General features: G+C 39.9%; 1 protein-coding gene across 6 annotated transcripts in view; it reads right to left on the bottom strand.

Moving 5' to 3' along the window:
• The window catches only part of cyst (rho guanine nucleotide exchange factor 18 cysts), a 203711-nt gene that overhangs the window by 146642 nt on the left and 30508 nt on the right, over positions 1-26561 (bottom strand). For 4 of the 6 annotated variants that reach the window (XM_083140739.1, XM_083140764.1, XM_083140756.1 and 1 more), the window contains exon 2: positions 22943-23036. The exons of 1 other annotated variant lie outside the window; for it this stretch is intronic. In XM_083140739.1, coding sequence (XP_082996865.1) covers positions 22943-22985 — 43 coding nt within the window. In that variant the 5' untranslated portion in view covers positions 22986-23036. Of the gene's footprint in view, positions 1-17874; positions 17971-22942; positions 23037-26561 lie in introns of those variants that run through there. One more of the 6 variants, XM_083140781.1, reaches the window with a different exon arrangement.

The following is a 26561-nucleotide window of genomic DNA, read 5'->3' as shown; positions in this document are numbered from 1 at the left end:
TAAAGAAAATATGTATAAATAAATATGTAAATATGAGACCGAGGACCAACCTCATAGTGCCCCTCCCCCCACCCGCACACTGCTGATACGTATACGATTTTAGTTATAACGATTAGGCTGTACCAGACGATTGGTTATTTGATTTCTAATATACTTTATTGTATTTTTTTATTTTAAATCTTTATTTTTTTAACATCTTGTGGCCCTTTTCACAGTAGATTTTACTCTAGTGGATCTCGGGGCTGTAGCCCTCTCTCCCAATCGAGCCTGGTCTTGGTGCCATCCCTATTGCCACCGTTTCTGTCTCAAGTTCTGAGAAAATTTCGCGCATTTCCCCTCAAAAAACACTTCACAATTTCTCTCCAGCCACCATCACTGGCCTGGGCTTGAAAAACAACGGAGTGTTTTGTGAGGGTCGACGATCAGTCTTTGTGTCAAACGGGCAGATCCGAGAAACCCAAATGATCTAATTGATATCGTGACGTGCAAAGCAAATTAAGACTGAAGTCACGTGCTCGCTTTTTTATGCGCGTGTACCTACTCTGGCAAGATTTTTCAGTGGGACAAATTAGCATTTATTAGCATTGGTTGATGTCAGGCGACGCAGGTTGCTGTTTTGCAAGTGACCCGCTGCTCGTGAGCAATATTAGCTTTTTAAAAATTGAGTTGCAATGCTCAGAACACCGGAGGCCTCATTAGGAACAAACAACAGCAGCAGTAATAAAGCAAATTCAGGATTACAAGACTTACAAAAATGTCCGACTCCAATGAAACAAACTTAGCAGACAGGTTTGGTTTGATTTGTTTCATTTCACATAGTTCTTCTGCCAGTTTTGGGTAATCGCCAAGATAAGGATGAGTGACGATATGATGAAGGGACTATCACAAAGAACACCCATGCCCAGGCAGAGATTCGAACCCGGGATCGCTGACGTCAATAGTGCGGTGTGCTAACCAATCGCGACGGAGGTCGGCTTACTAATCAGTCAGGGTTTGTACTCATTTTGACAAAATAAATTGCGCGACTTTTCTAGAATTTTCAAGTAATACAATTTTCCGAACAATCTGTACTTACTTCCATTCCCTCTTGGTGCATACAAAAAAGTATTGATTTTCTCCCGACCTCTCCAAGCTTTTCTAAATTCCATGACATTTTATACTCAGGTTGATTTTCCCAGACTTTTTCATGTCAACTTTTCCCCCCCTCTGAACTCAATAAGCATTAAAATTGCATATTAAGGAAAGCAATTACTTTAAGTTGGAGACAAAATGCTACCAAAATTAAATAAGATTAAAGATAATATTGAAATATTTAATATTATTTTTCAAATTAGTCCTATATTATGAGCCATTATAATGATATGCTTAATAAATAATATATTATACCACTGTTATACCTTACGCAGTGGGAACCCTGTCATACAGAACAGGAGTTTCCAAAATATCTTACAACACAAGCTCGATCGCTTTTGCTAAGCAGTTATCAGGCCATATTATTCGGTGGCAAGCAATGCCACGTACACGTTATCAATGTTGAGCATTCCCGGTGGCGGTTTGTTTTGGCGTGGGCATTCTTTCGTCAGGCGATTTCAACATCCGTGCAGCTTCGTGAGGCGAAGAGGGCCAAGGCCGTGCAGACTTGAGGGGAAAGAAAATCTCCAGATCGATTCGACTCCTACCTGTTAGGCGGCGAGATTTCAACAGGTAACAAGACTGCGGGCTCTGTTACTCGTAGCTAGGCGGCAGCGGATATCCTTGCTTGTACGATTGTTCCTTCGCAGGGCGTTGCGAATTTCAACCGATGGGTTGACCGCGACCAGTATCGGGTGAACTTTCTTTGGATTGTCTCCTGCTAGGTTCAGTGGAGGTTTAGGGCGTAGCCAGGGTGTGATGGCTTATTTTTTAGACTGTAAGGCGATGTGGACGATAGGCACCTACGCTTGCGTATGTTGACGACTTACTGATAGCTTTTGAACGTCTCGGGGCGTGATCACTTAATGTTTAGATACGAAGAGGACGCAATCATCTTTTTAAGCGGAAAAGAGAAGGGGTGGTATGTCTGTCCTCTTGTTAACTCAGGGGTGCCTGGTTCGAATCCTGGCCTGAGCATGGGTGTTCTCTGTGAATGTCCCTTCATCTGTTTCATCATATCACTCAGCCTCATCTTCGCGATTAGCCAAAAGTGGTAAAAAAGCGAAGTAAAATAAACAAATAATCTTGCTAACTGACAAGTTATGGTTAGTTTTACATGCCACAGATAGTGATGGTCGCTCAAAAATTGCATTTTAAACAAAGGGGGAGTTAAATTTTAAGGAGGGGCAATTACAATTTATTCTTGTAGACTTATTGTTAATTTCATACGTACGTTGTACTGGAAAACCACTCAATCTAGTGGATTGAGTAGAAGTCTCGATGAAGATGTAATTATAAACAGATTATTATTATTATTATTATTAGTTATAATTAGAATTATTCGTTTGGTGGTTGTTATTACTTCTACTATTCGGTTTTACGTCAACGAATTGACTCCTTTACAAAATTTATCCCGACGACCATGAACGTGAGGTTCCATAAATGAAACGCCAATTAGCAGATGATAACTTTTGCTCCAGCCTAAGTAAAATGACATTCCTTAAAAACGCACAGAATATAGAATATATAACAGAGGGTAAAAAATAGTTGTGGTCAGAATATTGTTGCTACGTGTTTCTTCAGTCTTTCATGACAATTTACAGCAGCATCTTGATCCTGTCTGTGGCAATCAACAGAAGGGGAATGTAAGCAGCAATTATCTTGGAATTCAAAGAACCTGGAGAAACGCCTATTGCGATAAAAAGCTAATGGTTTCGATAAGGCGGATCGGCTTTTAAACTATGATCCAATGCACAACGTGAAGCTATACAAAATGACACGATGTACAGTGTTTCCCGATCCGAGGTCCGCGTTACGTACATTGTAAGGTAACGTTAGTCCAGGGACACACTGAGCTTTGAGCGACTGAAAACACTCGACATGGAGCAGTAGTACATAAACGGGCAGACGAGCTAGTGTGGTGGCTTGGACATGGAAAGACGAATTGCCATATACACTGAGTTTTCTCAAATTATGGTAATAATTAAACAAAGTATGTACACCAGGATTGTTAAAGGTCCGGGAATTTTAAATAAATTCAATTCCGGTCCAGGAGAGAAAATCAGCAAGCGTAAATTGGTTCTGGACCGTAAAGAACCTTTTTATCTGTAAAGTATTTCAATTCGGTCCAGGAACCTTTTTTCAATTAAACAATACGCAACTTGGACCGAATTTAAATTGTGCGAGAAAAAAAGGTCCCGGTGTTGTTGCGGAACCCAATAGAACACATTAGAATTTATGCGTTCCTGGACCTTCAGCAACCCTGATGTACACCTTAACCGAGTTTATTTCTACTACATATACGTTACAAGCATTATACAGGTGTCTCTTCTCGCAGTTAAGTTGGCTTAAGCCGGAGAGGATAAAAAGGTCCCTCTTCTGAATCCACGTCAGTTGTTGTTACTGATGACGCCTGTTGACTCGCTGACCCGGAGTTCGCCGTGTTGTTGTCTTCTTGATTACTTGCTAATCACGTCGTTAGACTGCTACATGCAGGTTGTTCATACACTTGGTGCACCGAGTTAGAAGTATGACGTCATCAGCAATAAATAGGTTATGGCGCATTAGAAGGATGATGCCTAACTTGTTTAATGAACGGATATTTTACTTCAAAAAAGATGCCTGTGACATCATTAATCTTTGTCGAAGTAAAAAAAAAAGGTTGAGATTTCTTAACAAATCACGAATATAAAACGTTAAACTGAAGCGTAATGCTCAAAGGCAAAACACCAACCTTCAAGACTGACTTACGGATGGTCCCGACCGAGACGGCCTTGTAAGAATTGACACGAGACAAACCCCTTCAAGACTTGCAGAGACTAACCTTTGAAAAATTTAGACCAGACGGGACTGGTATGACAGAGAAAAATTACATGAACCTAAGACGAGACAAGACTCTGGTATTACTGAGAAAATGTACATGAACCTAATTTTTTTAACTGTACGGCTTCTTCAGACACATGCGATTAGTGTTCAAATGAGCAGTCAGAAGAAAAAAAAGTTTTGAGAAAAGTTTTTTTTTTCTTCTTAATGACCTCTACAGTCTGCGAAATTTTTGTGCGGCAATACACAGCATAACACGACTGTATATTTCGAGGTTTGCCCTTCGAGACGAATCCCAGAATGAGACGGGTGCTTATAAATCGAGGGGGAGACGGACATCTAAAGCTTGGGGACAACAACAGAACACATACCAAGTCTCGCGTTGTCTCGTCTCGGTAACATCCTAAAGTTCGTTTTCCTGTGTGGGTGGGCACCTACTTGGTTCTGGGTTCGTCCATTCGTTCGGTCGGTGCATTGTGTTAGTATTGTGGAGTGTTTCGTGCGACAAAGATGAATATTTTTGTTGAAAGTTGATAATCAAAGTGGAAAGGTGTGCAGTTTGTCAGTTTCTCAAGGGTGGGCTTTAAACTTTGGCATCGAGTATTTACAGCTGCCAAATTTTGGAGATGCCAAATTTTGGAGATAAGTCCAAAATAGCTACCCTAAAAATATCAAAATTGTTTGTGTAACGATAACGTAAGTGAAACAATTGCATTGCATCAGGATCAGAAGCGAGTAAAAGATCAATTACATGTTAATAACTCAAGATAAAACTTGAAGAACTATTCGTTGTTTTGAAGTGAAAGGAAATCTGAAATACAGTATCCAATATTACGTAGCGAAGAAAAGGGGGATTCACAACTTGTGGAGTTTCTCAACTACCTCCTCTAACCTTTTTTTAAAATCTGAAGAGTGAAATTTCGAAAACACCCAGTCCCACACACACAGGTAAAGTGGGCTAATGCGTCCTTCGACTGCAGTGGCGTGTGTCGTGAAGCCCTCCTCATTCAAGAACACGCAAAGGAAAGCCGTTGTCGATGCACGCTCATGCACGGTTTTGTTCCATCATCTTGTTTTTTACATACGTTTCCTTATGCGGACGATGATTTGAAATGCCTTCTAAAATTTCATAACGTATTTTGACAGCATTGGATGCCCACGTGTATAACACATAAAGAGTCAAAAAGCAATTTCCTGTAATATCAAATCTAGTGAATTAAAAGACGCCCCCCACAAAAGTAAAGATATCGCCTGTTAATCACACAGCGCATGAAGGTGTATAGGGTCCATGGATATGATCGGCACTATGCTTCGATCACCTTTACCGACTTTACCCCCAAAGGCAAGTAACCATAGATAAGAGGCTGACTGAACTCGAGGGCAGTTTTGTGCAGGGCATTGATAGGAGGCTGATTGAACTCCAGGGCAGTTTTGTGCAGGGCATTTTTCGAAAAATTCTTCTCGAACTGGACCAGAGCACAAATGAAAACACATTATTATTTTGCTTGCAGTTCTGGTTCCAGTCTTCTTAATCTTAAGTCAGTTTCCATGACGTACTACGAGGATGACAGGTTGGAATGTGGGTACGTAGCAATGAGAAAACGAAAGAGTTAGGACTCAGAAAAGGTGTAGTTAGATCCTGATCTGGCAGAAAATAGTAGGAGAGGTCGGGTATACCAACAAAGAACATGCTCTGCAGAAATGTTTATAGAAATAATCGCAATGCATACCATTTATAGTACGGCACTTGTCCCTTAGAGTAAATAATAAAGTGTTTGTAAGTAGCTAAGCTATTTCTCCCTGTAACTTCAAAAAATCTATAAATATGATGGTGAACACAATTTTTATTTAATTCGCCTATTTTTGTATTAGGGGTGTATTATGCCGAATTTACAAAACGTTGCAAGAATCTAAACCAATTTCCGTCCTCCTCAGCTCGTTAGATAAAATCGCTCGGGTGATTTTTTCCTAAGCAAAAGAAGGGAACGTCCTCGTATCCTTATGTGTTTGCAGCCTTCAGTATATGAGAGATTAAGCGCGTTTTCCACTAATCACAAGTCGCATAGCCAACTCATTAACTCATCTGTGCATGCACGTTGTCAACGCCTAAGAAGTACCTTGGTTAAAATTAGGGATTAGATTTTAAACTAATCCCGCATTCGAAGTGTCCGTTTATGTAACTTAAAGGGATGGCGTGCAGTTTATTTAAAATATGTTAAAATTAGATTTTATAGAGATCGGTGTAATTCTCCGCCTTTTCTCAGCAAGTCTAGAATGGTCTGGTTTCATTCTCATCTAAATTTTTACAAGGTCATCTCTGCGGTTTCGATCTCATTTCGAATTTTGAATCGAGCCTTGTCTCGGTGGCATTCCTAAGTCTCGGTTTCTGTTTCGCCTCGATTTTCTAAGTGAATTTCGAAGCGAGACTGAGACCCGTTTCGGTGCCATCCTTATAGTGAATTATGATTTACTAAAACTTTACTTCAGCAAGACAAGCAACTACAAGATGCATACAAAGTGAAGGCTTCAACCAATAGCCTTGACGCAAATGTAATTGATCAATTATAAATTTTCTCCCCAGTGCCACATTCGGGAACCACCTCACAAATGCTTTCTACAATTTGCATGGTTCTACGCACAGAATTCTTTCTTCCGGTGAAAGCTGAAGTCACTTGGAGACCTTTAACACCCACACAATATGCTTTATTGACCCTTTCAGACTGAAATGCGCCATTCTTCGTTTTGAGCTATCTTTGACGGTTAATTTATTTTCGCGTTTCTCAAGATTTTCCAAATTTTTTGTTGAGAGGTTTCACCCCTACACTCGGCAGTTTTCCTACGTATGAAGTCTACTCGGTCTCGGTCAGGTTATTCCACTGCAAAATGGCAATTTGTAATTGGTGGGTTTCCCCTTCAATTTTTCTTATTAGTAGGAAATTACTCGAACACCATTGACACTTCCGGGTCAACCAAAAGGTCGTCTTGTTTGTATATGCCTGCTGAGGTTAGAGCTCGGGTTTGTGCAGTGCGATATGCTCAATAGCTGGACTGCGTTACGGGTATGTGTGCATGAAGATAAATCAACTCTCATACGTTTCCACTTTATGTGTGTAATTCATGGGATTTTCATAGTTGCCAAGCATGAACAAATGATGGTTTTGTCAGACCAACTGATATGGCTTCAGAAAAGGGTCTTCAGGTTTGAGTTTATTGCTTGAATTCCACTTTATGCACAGAAATGTTAATTGGACTGGACCTACAGTTTAAAGTGGGATCCGAACCACTATATGTATCCACCGGCTATCGAACCCGGGACCCCTTGATTAAAAGGCGACGACGCTACCACTGCACCATCAGGGAGGCCCTCGGGTCTTAAGATGTAAAGGGCTAAGGGCATATAAAGCAGTAGTGAATACAGTGTGACTGTATAAGATGGTGCTGCAAGTTAAGATTATATAATTACATGGATAACCTTTTTGTAACGGAAGTGTACATGCAGATTTATGTAATGTGGAAAGAAACATATACTAATACATGATGTCGTTTCCTAATCCGAGGTTTCCGAGTTTCTTAGTGGGAAGATTCAGGTAACCTTCAAAGAGCAGATGAAAAGAAATTTAATAAATAAAGATATACATATACTTTAGAATATTATAGTCCATTACAATCGGGATAAAATAGAACCCAGATAAGTATAATCTTACAACTGGCGACTTAGAACAGAGCTCAAGTCTCAGTTCGGTATCTTCTTACTTAGCTTTACTTTTCGATTTTACCTTTGATTTCATGAAGTCGACCACTCAACGCGCACGATCAATGAGGCGGCTCAAGGTTCCAGTTACCGAAGAAGGAGTGTTCATATACTGCAACTTTTACTTCCCTACACTAGTATATATGGGGATTTTCCTACTAAAATCCCCTTCTAAACTTCATATCAACAGGGAAGAGAAAATTTTCTACAATACATGGTAAGCATGCAGTTTCAACTTTCGCAATATTATATGAGAGGAAAATAACTGTACGTACCACTCTGGGCACGCTAATACACAGTCGAGAGGAATTTAGCGTCATTATGGAATCACACATTCTGTGTAGAATTCCAGGGATTTTCTTTCTGGTTAACCATAACAATAATTGTAAAAAGACGACGATATTAATCAGGGTTGTTAAAGGTTCAAGAACCTATCAATTCTAATGGGTTCTATTGGGTCCCGTATAACAGGACCGGAACCTTTTTTCTCGCACAATTAAAATTCGGTCCAAGTTGTGTATTTTTTCATTTCAGTACCGAACTTGGACTGTATTTAAATCGATCAGGAAAATAGGTTCTGGGACTGAACTGAAATACTTTAAAGATAAAACAAAGGTTATTTACGATCCAGAACCTATTTGCGGTTGCTGATTTTATCTCCCGAACTGGAATTTAATTTATTTACAATTCATGGACCATTAACAACCTTGATATTAATATTATATCATGCAAGGTTGTCTTTCAGTAAAGGATATAAGTTAGAGAAATTGCAACGTGTTTCTTTGATTCTATAACAATGCTATTTAATCACTTACATTCTTTTTCCCTTGCAGTTTACCAACCCTGCCCCTCCTTTTGGTGTTTGTGGAACAACCGGTTAATCGAATTATCTGGAGTCATTCTACGTTCTCACTTTCCCTATCAAACCTGCTCTCCTAACGTTTCTTGTGATCAGAAGTAGCAGGCGTAAACATGAAAGCGGGGCTCTCCATGAGAAAAAAAAAGTGCAGCTCGGTAAATTTGCGAGAAATCTGTTTAGGCGACTACCTAGTGCGGTTTCCATTTTCCTTCGTGCGTGATCGCCCTTCATAGAGCGGCGGTAGTTTTCTTTAAGACGGAAGAGGCGTTATGCACTGCTAGGCCACTCGGATCACACGGGAACCCGAACGCATTGTTCACGCCGTTATCACTCAAAGGCGCAAATCGCCTGTGTCTAAAAGTGACTCGATGAAGTATGTGCTATTTGCTACGGTTCCTTGTTTACCTGCCTGTGGAAAATTGATAAAGCGTTCACACAAATCTCAAACTCACTACCTGCAAGATCGCCTTTTCTTCGTGGGTTTTCCTTGTTCTAGGGTTGCCCGAGACAGAAATGGCGTATGGGTAGGCAGGCGTATATGCAACAAGACAGGCCTCAACGTTTTTAATGGATATGAATTGTTTTTTTAATGCGAATTTGGCACAATGTGCTCTCTCCCGACCCCTCGCTCGCTCTGTGTGTGTGTTCGCTGTCGACCGATATGAATTTCTGCCGATAATGATGTAAAAAAAAAACACCGGTAGTCGATATTAGAGATGGCCAAACGGATCCGGATCCGAAAAATCCGGATCCATTCGGATCCGGATACAAAAGTTACGGATCTGGATCCGGATCCGAAAGTTCCGGATCTGGATCCGGATCCGAAAGTCCCGGATCTGGATCCGGATCCGAGAGTTCCGGATCCAAAAATTTCGGATCCGGATCCGAAAGTCCCGGATCTGGATCCGGATCCGAGAGTTCCGGATCCAAAAATTTCGGATCCGGATCCGAGAGTTTCATATCTCAATCCCATTATAATATTACCACACCTTAAAAGGTATTATGATCTTTGATTACAAAGAAATTTTTCATTAGTTAGTCCTACAAGAATTTTTTTCAAGTGTTGTTCCTAAAATACTTTGCTACGCATCGGCTAACACACTCGTGCACAAAAAAAAATCTTACTTGTTTAACATAAAATGTCAGAGGTGATTTTGTAAACGCCATTGAAACGAATATGTATTCATTCCAATGTATTGGAAATGAAAACACACAAAAATGTGAGACATTCCATTCCAGGATGAAACCTTTAACACATATAACAAGATAGAAATGTTATACAAAAATTATACAATTGTTCTACAGTTACAGTTTTACAAATAAAAATAGAACATTATAATATATGCAGTGTTATATAATTACAAAGTGTAAGACTAACAAGGGAGGTTATCTAAGTGTCCCCCTCCAATTTCCATGAAACTTGGCAGGCGTATAGTGGGGCCCAAATGAAGAAATACGTGTTTTTTTGTTTCAGCTAAAAAACGTTTTTAGGGGGCAAGACCCCCTCAAATGTCAAGATGAAAACAAATTGAAGTGAGGATCTGGCCCCTGTGTCCCTCCGATTTCCATGAAACTTGGCAGGTGTATAGTGGGGCCCAACGGAAGAAATACGTGTTTTTTCGTTTCAGCTAAAAAACGGGTTTACAGGGCAAAACCCCCTCAAATGTCAAGATGAGGACAAATTGAAGTGAGGATCTGACCCCTGTGTCCCCCTCCAATTTCCATTATACTTGGCAGGTGTGTGTATAAACGGGCCCAAATGAAGAAATACGTGTTTGTTTTGTTTCGGCTAAAAAACTGTTTTAGGGGGCAACCCCCCTCAAATGTCAATATGAGGACAAATTTAAGTGGGCATTTGACCTATGTGTCCCCCTCCGATTTCCATGAAACTTGGCAGGTGTATAGTGGGGCCCAAAGGAAGAAATACGTGTTTTTTTGTTTCAGCTAAAAAAAAAACGGTTTTACAGGGCAAAACCCACTCAATTGTCAAGATGAGGACAAATTGAAGTGGGGATCTGACCCCTGTGTCCCCCTCCGATTTTCATGAAACTTCGCAGGTGTATAGAGGGGCCCAAAGGAAGAAATACGTGTTTTTTTGTTTCGGCTAAAAAACTTTTTTAGGGGGCAAAACCCGTCTCAAATTTCAAGATGAGGACAAATTGACGTGGGGATCATCTGACCCCTGTGTCCCCATCCGATTTCCATGAAATTTGACAGGTGTATAGAGAGGCCCTATGCCCCCTGTTTCTTCCTATGCCATATTTAGGATGGTTTCGGGGTCAGATCCCCACTTCAATTTCTCCTCATCTTGACATTTGAGGGGGGACCTCTATACACCTGCCAAGTTTCATGCAAATCGGAGGGGGAGACTTAGTCCTCCCTTGTATTAATGTATTAATTAATTACAAATCGCGCACGCACACACACACTATATATATATATATATATATATATATATATATATATATATATATATATATATATATGTATGTATATTAGCGGGTAACAATATGTTATAAGCACATTCTTACTTTCCCAAGAAGCGCATGTGGGATGGCAAAACGGATCCGGATCCGAATGTTCTGGATCCGGATCCGTAAGTTCTGGATCCGGATCCGAAAGTACCGGATCCGGATCCGAAAGTTCTGGATCCGGATCCAAAAATACCGGATCCGGATCCGAAAGTTCTGGATCCGGATCCAAAAATACCGGATCCGGATCCGAAAGTTCTGGATCCGGATCCAAAAGTACCGGATCCTGTTCCGGATCTGAAAATTCCGGATCCGCGGATCCGGATCCGAAAAATTTTAGGATCCGGAACCAACCGGATCCGGATTTCGGATCCGCTAGGATCCGGATCTGGCCATCCATTCTACCGACCCGAAATAAACTTGCAAATAATCCTTTGAACATAAATGGTTCATGCACGTAACCATGTGACTGCAATGTTTTATGTTCTTTACTTTATATTTACTTTACAAAACAAGTGTATGTGCATTATATGCTTACATGCATAGAAAATTGCATTAAATTACAGGTTATTTACGTATAGGTAGGTCGGATGATAAACCCATACTTCGACACACTATAGTTCGGTCGACATCAACCTGGTGTCTGTCCTTTCCGTAATGTATATTTTTCACCACGTTCTGAGCTAATATAGCAAAATAAATTTTGCAGCTAAAATAGCAGGTGCGCGAGCTGAATTGAAATATGGAAGTGAATTTAATTTTATATGAGAGAACTAGGACTCTGGTCCAAGATTTGGGTTCGGATACCAGATACAAGAGATTCGGATAATTGATCTAGGATTCGAGATTCGGAAATTGGATCCAGGACTCGAGATTCAGATATCAGATTCACCATTCGAAATTCGGATAGTGGATCCACAATTAGAGATTCCGATATAGGATTTGATATTTGCATATTGGATTCTGGATTCGGATACTGGATCCGGGATTCGGATTGGATCGAGGATTCGGGATTCAGATATAAGATTCACAATTCTAGATTTGGAATTGTATTCAGGATTCTAGATTTGGATCTAGGATTCGAACGCTCGTCCCTTACGTGTGTTAATCGGTCCATGAAATCAAGGAGTCCCGGGTTCGATGTCCTGTGGAGGCACATACTGGTGCGGATCCAACTCTAAACTGTAGGTTCAGTCTCGGATCGTTCCATGCAAACGACCTATGGAATTGAGTATCAGCAAGAAGGGGTAAAGGTTAACATTTTCTCATTCCTCGACGTGCTCGCCGTAATTTTACATGCTGGCAACGAACGACACGCTCACTTTATGGCTTCGAAGTATGTCTACGAAACAAGAGAAGGGAAGAAAAAAATCAGTGCAAGTCGTGACTGTTGAGAACTATTGTGTCACAAGACGCAAACCTACTTATGTTCTCAAGGTCACCTGAAACTCACGCCCCTCATTCAGCTGCACACAATGGCAAAGGCCAGAGGTTCGGCATTTGCCGCCAGAAAGAGCTAACGGCATGCATATTTTTTCACACATTTAGGAATCGCGACATAAACGCTCCCAATTAAACCGTGCGAAGTTCATTTTGAAAAAAGAGTTAATTGCTTATTTGATGAAACCTCTAACGTTTCGCCACCCTGTGCAGCCGGGAGGAAAATTTATTAACAGTTATTTCAAATCAAGTGTTCCTCTTCTTGAAAAAGGCCAGTGTTTCATTTGGAGGAAGAGTTGCTCCTCAATTTACGCTCACCCGAATTGTATCCCAGACCATTCGGATAGCTTTCAGACGTTGAGTCTGAGAGACTCGGATGTACGTAGATTGGTCTTTTGAGCATCTTCTCTTGTTTACGAGCCAAAGAAAGATGCCATAGCCTTCTCCCATGCATATGTTCCAGATATAAATGGTGTGTAAAATAAATAAAAATATATATATATATCTAAATTTCTCTGGACGTCAATTTATTATTATCGAAGGTAATGAGTAGCCAATGCTGCTAATATTTCATAAAACAATGTTCATACAATCTTAAGCACAGTCTCGGTGGCCGAGTGCTTCAGCGATGGATCCGGGTGTGAAAATCTGAGCAGGGGCGTCAGAAAGGGTGGGGGTGGGGGGGGGGGCACAGGGAGGACATTGCCTGCCAAATCTCAAGATGGAAGAAACTTGTGGAGGCAGGAGGGAACAAGCTTCCAAAAAAGTGGGATTTTATTGACTTATATTAGTGAATTTATCCAGTGAGTCTGTAAGATTGATTTTGAACGAACTAAGATATCAATCGTAACTCTAGCGTCAATAGTCTCAATAGTTATAAAATTTTGTGAGCTGCACATATTCCAAATTCTGCGCTAAAGGTCTGCTACTCGTAATACCGCAGATAACAGCCCGGCTGTCCAAGAATTAATTCGCTCTTGAAGCAAACAGTTAACTCAGGGCAGCCATTAGGAGTGTGTTAAATCACTACCACAGAGATGTTCGGTTTGGTATCCGATTTTCATGATTTTGCACATATTTTTTGATCACTTATTGGTATTTAAATATGTTTAGTATAACAACAACAATGTGCTGACCTCCGTGGCGGAGTGATGCTCTTTATGAGTGTCCCTTCATCACTTTCATCATATCATCCATCACCCATCATCGTGGCACAAAAGCGACGCTAAATAACAAAAATCAAATCAAAATCAAATAACAATGTATGCATATTTGACCATTTTCTACACAATAGAGCATATGTTAACAATTTTTGTACTATTAATCATATTTTAGCTCTTTTTTAAGGTGTAAAGAAGTTTCTTTTACACTTAGATGTTTCCTATGTGAATTAAATTTGTTTCTCCCGTGTCAATACAAGTAGATAAAAAGCTTTTCAGGGTACAACCCTTTGTTGGCTGACAATACGCTGTGAATTATATTTGACAGCTTCCACAAAGTATTGCCTATACAGTACAACTCCCGACTCATCAAGACCAGCAGCGAGGAGTATGTGAAAATATCCCGGCTCATGGTGTTGCTATTCAGAATAAAATAAAATAAATATGCTTTCAAAAGAAATATATATATATATATATATATATATATATATATAATTTGTCCTTGATTCTCTTTTGTTTTTGATTGATACTTCGCTTTTGTGCCACTTGTAGCTAATTTGCGAAGATGGGGATGAGTGATGATATGATGAAATTTAACAATGGACGCTCACAAACATCCATGCCCAGGCCGGGATTCGAAAAAAAATTCTACCTCTATTAATTATTAAGGGTTGACGTTGAACCCGATACCTTGTTTTGTACCAGGTGCAAATATTGTGAGTACCTACGCCCCCACGCAATTATGACATGAGGCTGCCGTCGGTGTTTACCCTTTGCGTGGTGTCGGATAATGCTAAACAAACGAAACGTCGTTCAGAATAACATCATGCAGAAGCGAAATCGAAATATTGATTCCCGGCACAATCATAATAAAGACGGGCACTCCAGCTTGAAATTGCTTCGGTTTCGCGAGAGCTCGGTGGTTGCATCAATTTCGCCGGGAAATGCATGCAATCGCGACAGGTCAATGGTTTTCGGATTCGTTTCCATGAGAGGATGTCGTTTGCTGAGACCTGCGCGAACTATATCCGCCAGGTCCAAAGTGAAAATAGTCTATAGACAACTGACATTTCTTGTAAAACATCCAAACGTAAAGCAACCTCATAGTTATTACTGTTCTTTCATATTCACCCATTCCTCGTTCTCTGCCTTATTAGGCAGGTTTTCCCTGCAGCCTCCAGCCCTTACTCATGTTCGCAAAGGATCCATTTAATTTATATCACCTGATATCTTCTTTTCCAGATTTTCTCTCCGTTAACTACTTCCACCAGTATGCCTTTAAGCAGGCCGTTTCTTCTTAGCCAGCTAATTTCTTTTTCTTTTCTTCATCACTTCTAGCATTGTCCTTCTTTCACTAACTCTTGCCAACACAGTTTTATTCCTTACTTTGCCTGCCCATTTCAAACACTCCATACCTACATTTCTAAAGATTCCAACTGCTTTCATCACATTTTTATAGCGTGAAGGTTTCTTTACCATACAACGCTGCACTCAAAAGAAAACATTTGATTAGCCTCTTTCTTGGTTGTTTGTCAAGGTTCACAAAACACACTTCTATTAAAGGCTTCTTTTACCATTGCTATTATCACTGACTTCCTGACCGTAGCTCATGTCATTGCTTATGATACATCCCAGGTATCTGAAGCTGTCAACTTGTTCAATACTTTGGCATCGAACTCTGACGTTAATTTAATTTTCTTTGGTTTCTTCCTAGTAACCATTGCTGTGACTTGTTTACATTTCTTATCCCGAACTGCTCACAGTGGGCATTTAAGTATTCTAATATACTGATCGTTCGCAAATCATAAACATTTTATTCTTCTTCCTGCCTTATTCTGCAAACAGTTATTTACTAATTATTCTAACTAGATGTTGTAGGTAATACGCAGCATCCTTGTCTTACTCCTCTCCGAGTTTCACTTCCTTCTGTCGTTTCTTCTACTCCAGTTTACACAAATCTTTTCAGCACAAATTCAGAAATACTATTAACACTTTCCTTTCTCATAACCATCGTCAAAATTTGTATTGTGTATTGCTAGTTGAGGCCTTGTTCCAGCCCTACAAGCGTTGAAAAAACACATTTCTCCTGTTTCTATGCAGCCATGCACTACAGATCCATTGTTACTACTGAGATTTTTTTTGTCAAATAACATGACAATAGTACTCTTGGTAAAGGGGAGCATGCTAGCAGAGCAGCCGTCAAGATGAAACGCTGAGATTAATCCTTAGGCTCAATTTATGCATTGTTGAACGGTATTTAAAGGTAGTAAAAATGTTTCGAAAGCGCTTATCTTCTTTTTAGTCTTTTAAAATTTTGATTAAATGTACGTTCTTCGTAAATCAGAAGTGAGAGGTCCTGTGCGGTGACACGCGTAGTAATTAGCATAACACTTTACGAAACCAGAAGTTCCAGGTTCGAATGTTACTTACGGCATGAATGTGTTTGTCCCATCTATTTCAATAGGTCATTGTTCATCCTCATCGTCGCGATTAACTTGAGAGAGGTAGAAGAACTACCTAAAGTAACCTACATAGGAGAAATAGATTTCATGTTCATGCATACGACGATTTCTTTTTCAAACAAACCTGCCTACCCAACAGGAACACAGCCCTGTATATACTTAACACAGCAATATAAATATGTGACAAATACTCGTACAAATATAAGAAATTACGGGTGTACAAAATTCATAAAGCCTGTCAATGTTTTATACATACCGTGTAGTGTATCTTCACGACTTCAATACAATCGTTCTCTGATTGAACTTGGAATTTTAGATCATCGCGGGTTTTCAGATAATTTTTTTAATGCTTTTGAAATCCAATAAATCATTTTTTGCGAGTTCCATTATAAAAAGACTTCGGTGGTCCAATCGGTAGGACGTGTGACTGTCATGGGGTGGGGGGGGGGGCTCAGATTCTATTCCCGTTGTGGATGATCTCAGCCTCTAATCAATGGATACCTAGAAAGAGCATGATGCCGATCACATCACTTCCAAAAATGGTCGAGAGCGTGAATGTGCGAGGCCTTACCTTCACACCCGCTATGTGTTTCCATGGCACGATGCACTCCACGGGAGCTAGCACTATCTTTATTTACCTTGCAAAGATTATCCTTTAGAATAACTTCAGCACATCATGGGAAATACTTTAGTGTAAAATTATAAAAGTTGGCCACGTCGTAAACTGACAATGAAAACAAATTAAGGAAGGCGTGGGAAAAGAAAAGACATGAAAAAGCATCAAAAACGAACTCCCATCTTGGAAAAACCGTACATCGTGTTTTCTATTCTATTAACGTCGCCTTGCTTTCTCTTTTGACTAATCGTGATAAGGTTGAATCACGATCTGCTAAAATTGTTGAAGGGGTACCTACAAAGGAACACCCATGGCGAGGTCGGGGTTCGAACCCGGAACGTTAGGCGGCTAGACTGTTAGTAGCCAACTCAACAAGCTCCACCATTGACTATGTAAGAACACAAGGCCCGAGGTAGAGGAGGAGAGCTTAAAATATCTGTGAATGAAACGGTGGATTAAAAAACAAAAGGCTGAGGAATAAATATAGAAAAGTGCTGGGAAAAACGGAACGGAAATTTCATTGGCTTTGACGTCGTATGCATGTTAACCGAGACGATCTACACGAAAGGTCAATCACAGAGGTGCTTTACAAGAAGCTCGAACCCAGGGTCGTAATGGTAACCAATACATTACGGAATCCAGGCAGTGCAAGGTTATTTATAACAATGGAAGAGTCCATGACAGAAGCAAACGAGGCAAACATATAGATGAAAAGTATAGATAAGCGTTTGGAGAACGGAAACATGTAAACAAGTTCGCAAATTTATCGTATCATACTGGTTACCACATGAAAAAAATATCACAGAGCGATTTTTGAAGCGCTCAATTGACGATTCCAATATTGGATTCAGTGCTCCGTCTCTACACATCCACCAGTTGCATTCTCTGCTGCATCCCTCCAAAAATGTCTGGGGATGTTCGCGACGAGGCGAAGCAACAAACGAGACGGAAACGAGACGGAAACGAAACAATCACGTCTCGGAACTGCACATTCGCGGACGGACGAGACAAGTGGAGACGAATCAAGGTGACGGAAAGGTTTGCAACCGCGACAGCGTTTGGAGGACGAAATACCAAGAACTAACAACAGCCTGTTGGGCAGGTTCTGCCGCGTTTTTTTTTTTTTTAAAAAAAAAAAAAGAAGACACCTGACCCACCTACCTTTCTGTCCTCATCCTCACTGCAGCAAGTGCACCGTTATTCCCACTTCCACGTGGTGGTGGTGCATCACCCAGGTCTGTCCGGGCTGGGGCTGGGCGAAAACCTTGCTAGCTGAGCTCCGTTGGTTATCGATCTGTGCAGAGCGAGAATAGAAGATCGGGCCGTTGCGCTGCGTGTATTTGGGGGGGAGGGGGCACTCCTGTACGCACAGCCGCATTATCCTGACGCGGTTTAATACGAATACAGGCCCCTTCTTCCTCTGACAACCATTACCAGTTTCAAATCGGCGGGGAAATAACTACCCCCTGCTGAATTTCGCCGATACAGTGGACCCCAGAGACATATCCCGATACTCGGCAAAACTCCATCGATTTTCGATTGTTTCGGGGCAGAAAAAAAGGGGGGGTTACACTGCGCGCTGGGTCGTGCGGATGCCGCTTCTGGGAATAGAACCGAGTTCCTTGGTAACTCCACAGAGCCATGGAAACGGAACGTTAGGGTGACCTTGATTGTAGAATCGGACGCTCAACAGGCTACAGATGCGGCGTGTAGCTTGTAAGGTTCGGCAGGGATACGACGGATGTACGATGTGTATTTTTCTTATTTTTCTGCCACTTAGCGACGATGAGAATGACTGATCATATGAAATTGATGAAGACATATCCACCCGCGACGGGACTAAAACCCGGAAATTCCCGTAACGAGTTCGGGAGTCGACCACCATAAGTGTACCGAATGGTTGTACGATATGCAACTGACTTGATATATTTTGTTTGTTTGACTTCTTGTTTCATGTTCACTTTAGGCACAGACAGGCTAATCGGGACCTACAGTTTAAAGTGAGATCCGAACCACTGTGCAATGTGCCTCCAACGGTATCGAACCCGGGACCCCTTGATTACAAGGCGACAAGGTTACCACTACGCCATTGGGGGAGCCCACTTGATATTTTTTTTTACACATCGAAATCCTAAAAGAAAATGTGGGTCTCGATATATCGATATCAATATTATCATCGATTTACCATACATTCCAACACCTCTACACATAAAAAAGGGTGACACCACTCAAAATTTTCCACAAAGGTCCTATTACAGTAAATCTGATTCCATTTTTTAAATGTAACTCCGCTGGACCAAAAGTCCAGAATAAAACATTTATTATCGATTACAAAGTAATCTGTATATTAGGCTATTTCCTTTTCTTTAACACAAGTTGTCTCCTTTTTCCTTTTCTGCAACAATGAAGACGATTAATGGTGGCTAGGTGAAACTTGATGCACAGTCATGTCCAGGTCAGGACTCGAACCCAGACCTTTTGGTAAAGAGATGGTGAGCCACGATCCTGCGTATGGGCCTCCTTAGCCAGGGTGCACATAATCACAATCGCAACAACACCATGATTGATTTGATTATTTTACTTGGATTTGTCTGACACTTCTGGCTAATCGAGAAGACGCGAGGATGAGTGATGATATGGACTTGATGAAGGGACACTCACAAAGAACAACCATGTGTGGATTCAAACCCGGATCCCTGTCGTCGTAGCGCATTGTGCTATCCACTCTGCCACAGAGGTACACAGTTGCCACTAGTAATTACTATATACAAAATACATGACTTGCTTATAAATAATCGGGTAGATATTTGCTCGATATGTTATAGTTTATCAAAGTCTCGAACTAAAGTCTCAAAGGCACTGGATTCCTTCTCGTCCCGGTTTTTAAAACGTTAACTCACTACTGTGGCGTGCCCAAGGGGGAAGTGTAAAACCCACCTTTGGACCAGTATTTCTTATATAAAAAAAAGACTACAAAGGCAGGAAAATATCACAAAATGAGGGTTGACTGCTACAAAAAAAGTATCCGTCCCCTCCTTCCCCTACTGTTCGAAAATACTCAATACCATCCTTATAGTGGGGTTTCTTCTCGAGCTGTCCGTAGCGCTGAATAATGGAAGACGATCACGGTGAGTCGGAGGATATAAAAATGCAACTTGGGTTCCGAACCGAGGACCCCGGAAGTGGGCACTCTGCCACAACGGAAACAAACGCGTGCTTCAACTTGCAGAATCATTCTCCTCTCGAGCCTTGTTAAAAATTTGGTCACGTACGCTCGAAAACCGTTTCTCATTAGTGTTGCCTGTGAAGATTCGCCGAACAAGACTACGAGTGAAATCATCAGGGAAGTTGCTGCTATTCTCAGTTCTTATCTCACGCTTTTCTAGCCCTGGTGACGACCAAAGCACATCCGAGTTGATATAAAAACAAACAGAAACGGACGGAGGGGAGAGCGTACAGCGCTATGAGGCCAGGGCATGAACGTATCTCCGTTTGTCCAATCATCTATCATCAGTTTATCATTGATGCTCATCGTTGCGATAAAATCAAGGGTTAGAAAAGGGACGTAAAATAATCGAAACAAAGAGAGGAAAAAAAAACATATGCAGTGAAATTCCGGAAATACGAACTTCGTGTTTTGGCAGGGGATTACGAAACTTTTGCACAAATGTAAGCACTGAAACGAGACAAGATTGATACAAAAAAATTACTACAATCGACTCAAAATCTCACCTTGGGAGGTTCTCTTGGCTATGTTGCATTGAGAGTAAGTATTCCTTCATCAATTGTCAATAATTATCATTTATCCTCGTCGTCGCCGTTGGTAAAAAGTGGCAGAAAAAATAAGGAGATAACGCTATTGTCCATGTTGTTGACTATGTTATGAAAAAAATACAAACTAAAACAACACGTTTTTGGACATTAAACAACTCCCTGCAACTCCCATCATCAGGCAGCCCTCAGTTGTGTGGAGCTGAGTCGTGTAATGTAGTCAATTTTGATTAATACCAGCCTAGATTAATCGAACCTTGTATTTTCATTTGTTAAGGTCTCGAATGTCTCATCTACACAAATCTCGAAGGGTACGGACTTGCACTTGTGTGAATCTTTTAAGGTTTTCTTGCTTTCGTTACTCGTAAATTACCTTATTTATTTTACAACTGTGAAACACTTTATTATGTATTTCATATCCCTTTAAAAGGTAAATGTCGTTGATACAAATGAAGGTTTCGTGTACTTTTTAATATTAAATCAGGAAGCTCCATCTCTCAGCGTAGTCATCAATGGTTCACGGTTCCATACTTGCTGGGGGTATATTTCTGCCAGATTACCAGGTATAAACTTAAATGCATTTTAAAAACTTCACATCTTAACATTGTCATATATTTCAGTGATTCCGAAATTTCATTCATATTTAAAACCCCTTAAGTGTTGTACCGCAACACTCCGCCCTTACCGGGCCGCTTATGGCAGGAAAAACCCAAATAAACAACTAAATAGGCTCGTTAGTCCAGGGTTTCCATCCCGTTCCTCACCAGAGCGCTCGGAACCAAAGAATCAATCACAGGCAAGAACTTACTGAATTGATGTTGCAGGGTGATTGCTGAAAACTCGCAGAAATTTACATTATTTACATTTCTCTATCTTCAGCCCCACGGCAGAACTGTCAAGTGGAAGCTAGCATCGGCGCAACCGCCTCGGGATGCTCTCTCTCATGGGAGGCCACTGGAGACCGAAGAACACTCTCTGTTCTGTCCTCTGTCAGAGGCCATATTTATACTTCCTCCCTCATCGCAAGGGGGAGGGCTGAAAGTTCAAATCTTATTGGCTCTTTAAAACTACACTGAACCATGGTACAAACCTAAGCATACAGTTAAATACACAAAACACAAAAAAGAAACAAAAAACAAATATTGTTTGTAACAGTGTGGATGGCGTGCAATGTGCTGCTGTAGTGCGGAAGGCGTATATATACGCTTTATGTTTGTTTCAAATATATTCGATTTACTGTGACGTCTATAGTCACACAGACGTTTGGTGAGATAGTTCTAGCTGTAGTAGAAACAAAAAAATAGTAGCAAGAGAGGAAGAAGACGGCAAAGAAGAAGACGAAAAGAAAGAAGGGAAAAATTATGTACGCCTTATGTTTGTTTCTACTATATTCGATTTACTGTGGCGTATATACGTAGTGACATAGACGTTTGGTGAGATAGTTCTAGCTGTAGTAGAAACAAAAAAATAGTAGCAAGAGAAGAAGAAGACGGAAAGAAAGAAGAAGAAGAAGAAGAGAAAATAGTTAGGTGCAATGTCCTGCTGCAGTGCGGAAGGTGTGAGACGTTTGGTCAGATAGTTCTAGCTGTAGTAGAAACAATAAATAATAGCAAGAGAAGAAAAAGAAGAAGACGAAACTAATTTCTCCCTTCTTCTTTTTCCTTTTCGCCTTCTTTTTCGTCTTTTGCTACTATTTTTTTGTTTCTACTAGAGCTAGAACTATTTCACCAAACGTCTGTCACTATAATATACGCCACAGTAAATCGAATATAGTTGAAACAAACATAAAGCGTATTCATAAGCCTTCCACACTCCAGTAGCACAATGCGGAGGGCGTATACTGAATTTGACGAAAAAAACCTACATTTTCCAGTAGCAACTTGTTCAAGACTGCTCCTCCTCGCCCAATTAATAGAGAGGTTAAGGGGTGACATGTCAAACTTCCACGTACAACACCTTGGAAACTGTATTCTTGGAGGTAACCGAGGCTCTGGTTGTGATGTCCTGCATCTTAACTTTACTCTATCTTGGTTATCGTCATTTTTCTACCTCTTGGGTTAATCGCGACGATTATCATTAATAATAAACAGGATGATGAGACAAGCTCAATGTCTTGCCCAGGGTTCAAACCTGAGACTCACCTCACCACTTTGGAAATTTACATAATACTTGTATTTATAATAATCTCGACATTTGTTGTATTAATTCACTGGCTTCAATTAGTTGTTTCTTCTAATGGGTTTATTAGTATAATCAATCAGTCGATTCGTAGTATAATAGTGAGAACAAAGAATGCAGTGCGTAGAAATAGAAAAGCTTCAGTACCCACACACCTTGAGTGTGAAAAAGAAAGTGTGTAATATAACAAAACATAACCAAAATAAATTAAAACTTAAAAATGTAATTAAACAAAAAATTAAAAGGATTAAAGCAAAGTAAAATAAAGAAAATAAATCACCTGATGACAAAATTGGTACCCGTACATCCGATCGCTTGTCCATCGCATTAAACCAACGCACCTAGCAGCGCACAGGAGCATCCCCGTCTTGGACCTGCACAAAGAAATTTCTCCGCATTATATTCTTGTACATCTCTTCCACCAATGTCAGCGTTAGTATGTGTTCTTAATTTGTATGGTTAGTCAGTAAGAAACACAGGAAAAAAAAATGTACCCGATTTTATTTTCAATTTCTTGCATTAAACTACAAGTGAATAATATGATGGATAAATTACACAAAAGCATAACTTTGCCTGTAGCATTATATGGATATGATACATGGTCCCTTACATACGAAGAGGAACATAAAGAGATACTGAAAATAAAATGTTTACAAAAATATTTGGACCTAAAAAGGAGTAAGGAAACAAGTGAGTGGAGAAGATTGCACAATTTACTGTATGTATATATATATATCCTAAAATTATTCAAATAATAAAATCATGAGGAGATTCTGACTTTAAGGGCATGTGGGACAGTCTACGCTCGGCTTTTCCCTCCGAGTCAGTGTTGCCAACTTAGCTCTCTTGGAGCCAGATCTGGTTCTTTCGTGCACTCGTTTGGCTGTGAACTGGGGCGCCTGGCCCCCTTCCCCCCCTATGATACCATCACTGGTTCCGGCCAATATAGACCAACTTTTGCCATGATTATACATTTTGCACGTGACGTGATATTGTTATTATTGGCTGCGTCGGCCCACCCCTCTTAGACACCTGCCTAAGAGAGATCTGCTTGTAAATCTGCATAATAATAATATTCCATAAACTCGTAGATACATTGCAGATATGAAACTGCTATATACAGGGTTTCCACGCAAACTCCAAATCCATTTTCCCTGAGATTTCCCTGAGTTTTCCAGAATCCTCAATTTTTTTCCAGAGTATTGAATGCACAGTAAATGACTACTATAATTTTACAATGGCCTCCTCCATTTCCCCTCATAGCCATACCATCCTCACCTTCCTTATTACTGTTGTTTTCTGATGCAAATAACAAAACTAGTTCAATAATAAAATAAAATTACACTTCTTTGCATGTAATTAAGAACAAAGATGACCAGTTTTCTAGAACTTTAAACAACTCTGAAACAATTTCTCACATATCTGATATTAACTAACTAACTAACTAACTCTCTAGCCTTCTTAAACCCGAAGGTTCATGGATGCAGCAACACAGGCCTTCCATCTTTCCCTATCTTGAGCAAGATCTATATACTCTTTTCCATCCCTACCGATTTCCCTTAGGTCCATCTCAACGTTGTCCCTCCATCTTCGTCTTGGCCTTCCTACAGGTCTCTTACCATCAGGTTTCCCAACAAGAATCCTGTAAACTCCTCTTTCCTCTCCCATTCGTGCCACATGGCCTGCCCACCTAAGTCTTCTTGATTTAATTATTCTAATAATATCTGGACACAAATACAAATTATGTAGTTCTAAATTATGTAACTTTCTCCACTCACCTGTCTCCTCATCCCTTTTAGGTCCAAATATTTTCCTAAGGATCTTATTTTCAAATACTCTCAATTTATGTTCCTCTTTCAATGTAAGGGACCAAGTTTCACATCCATATAATACTACAGGCAAAATTACTGTTTTGTATATTTTAACTTTTAGTTTCTTAGATATTAAACGAGAAGACAAAAGTTTATGAAGAGAGAAGTAACATGCATTTCCTGAATTAAGCCTACTTTTTATTTCCTCTTTAATATAATTTTCATTTGTTAATATTACTCCTAAGTATTTGAATTTGGAAACTGGTTCCAATATAGTTTTGTTATTTGCATCAGAAAACAACAGTAATAAAGAATGAGGATGGTATGGCTATGAGGGGAAATGGAGGAGGCCATTGTAAAATTATAGTAGTCATTTACTGTGCATTCAATACTCTGGAAAAAAATTGAGGATTCTGGAAAACTCAGGGAAATCTCAGGGAAAATGGATTTGGAGTTTGCGTGGAAACATTACATATCTGATATAGAATATTGAAATATTTTCACACTTTTCATAGATGTTTATAAAAGGATACAATATCAATTAATCTGAAATGCGTACAATAATAGTTAAGACAAACAAATTATTGGAATTTTTAAAACATATAAAAATGAAGTGACACTTATTAGTACCGATTTAAAAAGGAATAATAAGTTACCGAGCTTCAAGTTTTTTTTAATTGTTCTGGAATAGCCTTTGCTTCTTCTTGCATCTTTTGTTATTTGGCTTGTAAAGCACGGATCTCACTTGCTTTACGTTTCATTTCTTTCCATTTGTTTTCTTTGTGATCACATTTCTTTCTCATCTTCTGCAATGCTTCTTTGTATCTAATACGTGAACCTGTAACACTCTGGATCATATCTTTGCTTACTTCTACATTTGACACTCCTCCTACCACTTTCAATGCATCATAAACTTGCCGAATAGCCACAACAGACTCTTCTTTCAAGTGTTCTATTAAAACCTGCTTATTTACAGAAAACTCACTTTCCACATATGCATTGTCATGTGATAAAATCGAAACCAACTTAAGAGTGCTCCATAACTCAGAGAAGTCATCCTTGCCCTTCATGACACTTGTAAAAAAATAATCTAGTGCATCAGTTTTGATTGGAAAGCTGAGCACATCGCTTTGGAAACTGAGTCAATTGCTTCAGAACTAAACAACTAGCGGCTCTCACCAACCTGAACTTATGGGGACTACGTTCCACAATCTTCTCTGTTGTTGGTTGCAAAAAAATTCTGCAGCTAGTAAAAAAAAAATAAGCTTCTCCTTTTCATTCACCTCTTTAGCTTCCAAAGCAGCTTTGGCACCAATTCCGATATCAATCTTTGTCAAAGGAATCAAGTTGTCAGAATTTCTGACATCAATTTGCATTAATTTAAAACTATTTTCTGCATTGTTCAAGATGTCTTTTTGTAAAAAAAAAGAAGGAAGAAAAACTTAAAACTACTCCCTGATAAGGGAAATCAGATGAACACTAGTTAACTTTAGACATCAGGTTTTCTTTATTATGCGTATTTCACATCTTGAAATATATTTTACGTCACGTAAAAGATCGAAATCTGTTAATTAAATTTTAAAAAGCGCAAAATTTATGAGGGTATACACTTGTTACCAGCCCTGGAATCACATTTAAAAACAAGAAACAGACAAACAAATAGATACGAGTTCCTTGCTGAAAGAGAAATGCTACAACAGCCTGGATTATCCACAGACAGGAGCATATTATAATCCCTCAGTTTTGCTTCATTGGGAACCATTAATCAATTACATGATTTTCCCTGAGATTTCCCTGAGATTTGTATTTTTTTCAAATTCCCTGAGATTTCCAGGTTTTCCAGGTGTGTGGGAACCCTGTATATAAGATCATAAATGGAAACTTAAGATGCAGCATCTCACTCCACGAACTCTCACTCAGAGTACCTAGACATAAAACACGGAGCAAGGAAACATTCCACACTACAACTCCCAGGCTCTCACTCATACATACAACGTTCACTATTCCATAGGCTACCGAATCAGTTCAATATAATCTCAAACCAAATTAGTATATTCACTTCATATTCATTTTTTATCAGCAACATAG

Source organism: Lepisma saccharinum, chromosome 1, assembly GCF_977018435.1.
Source record: "Lepisma saccharinum chromosome 1, izLepSacc3.1, whole genome shotgun sequence".
Taxonomy (NCBI): Eukaryota; Metazoa; Arthropoda; class Insecta; order Zygentoma; family Lepismatidae; genus Lepisma; species Lepisma saccharinum.
Note: the sequence above shows the minus strand (reverse complement) of the source record. Positions and strands in the feature narration are given on the sequence as shown.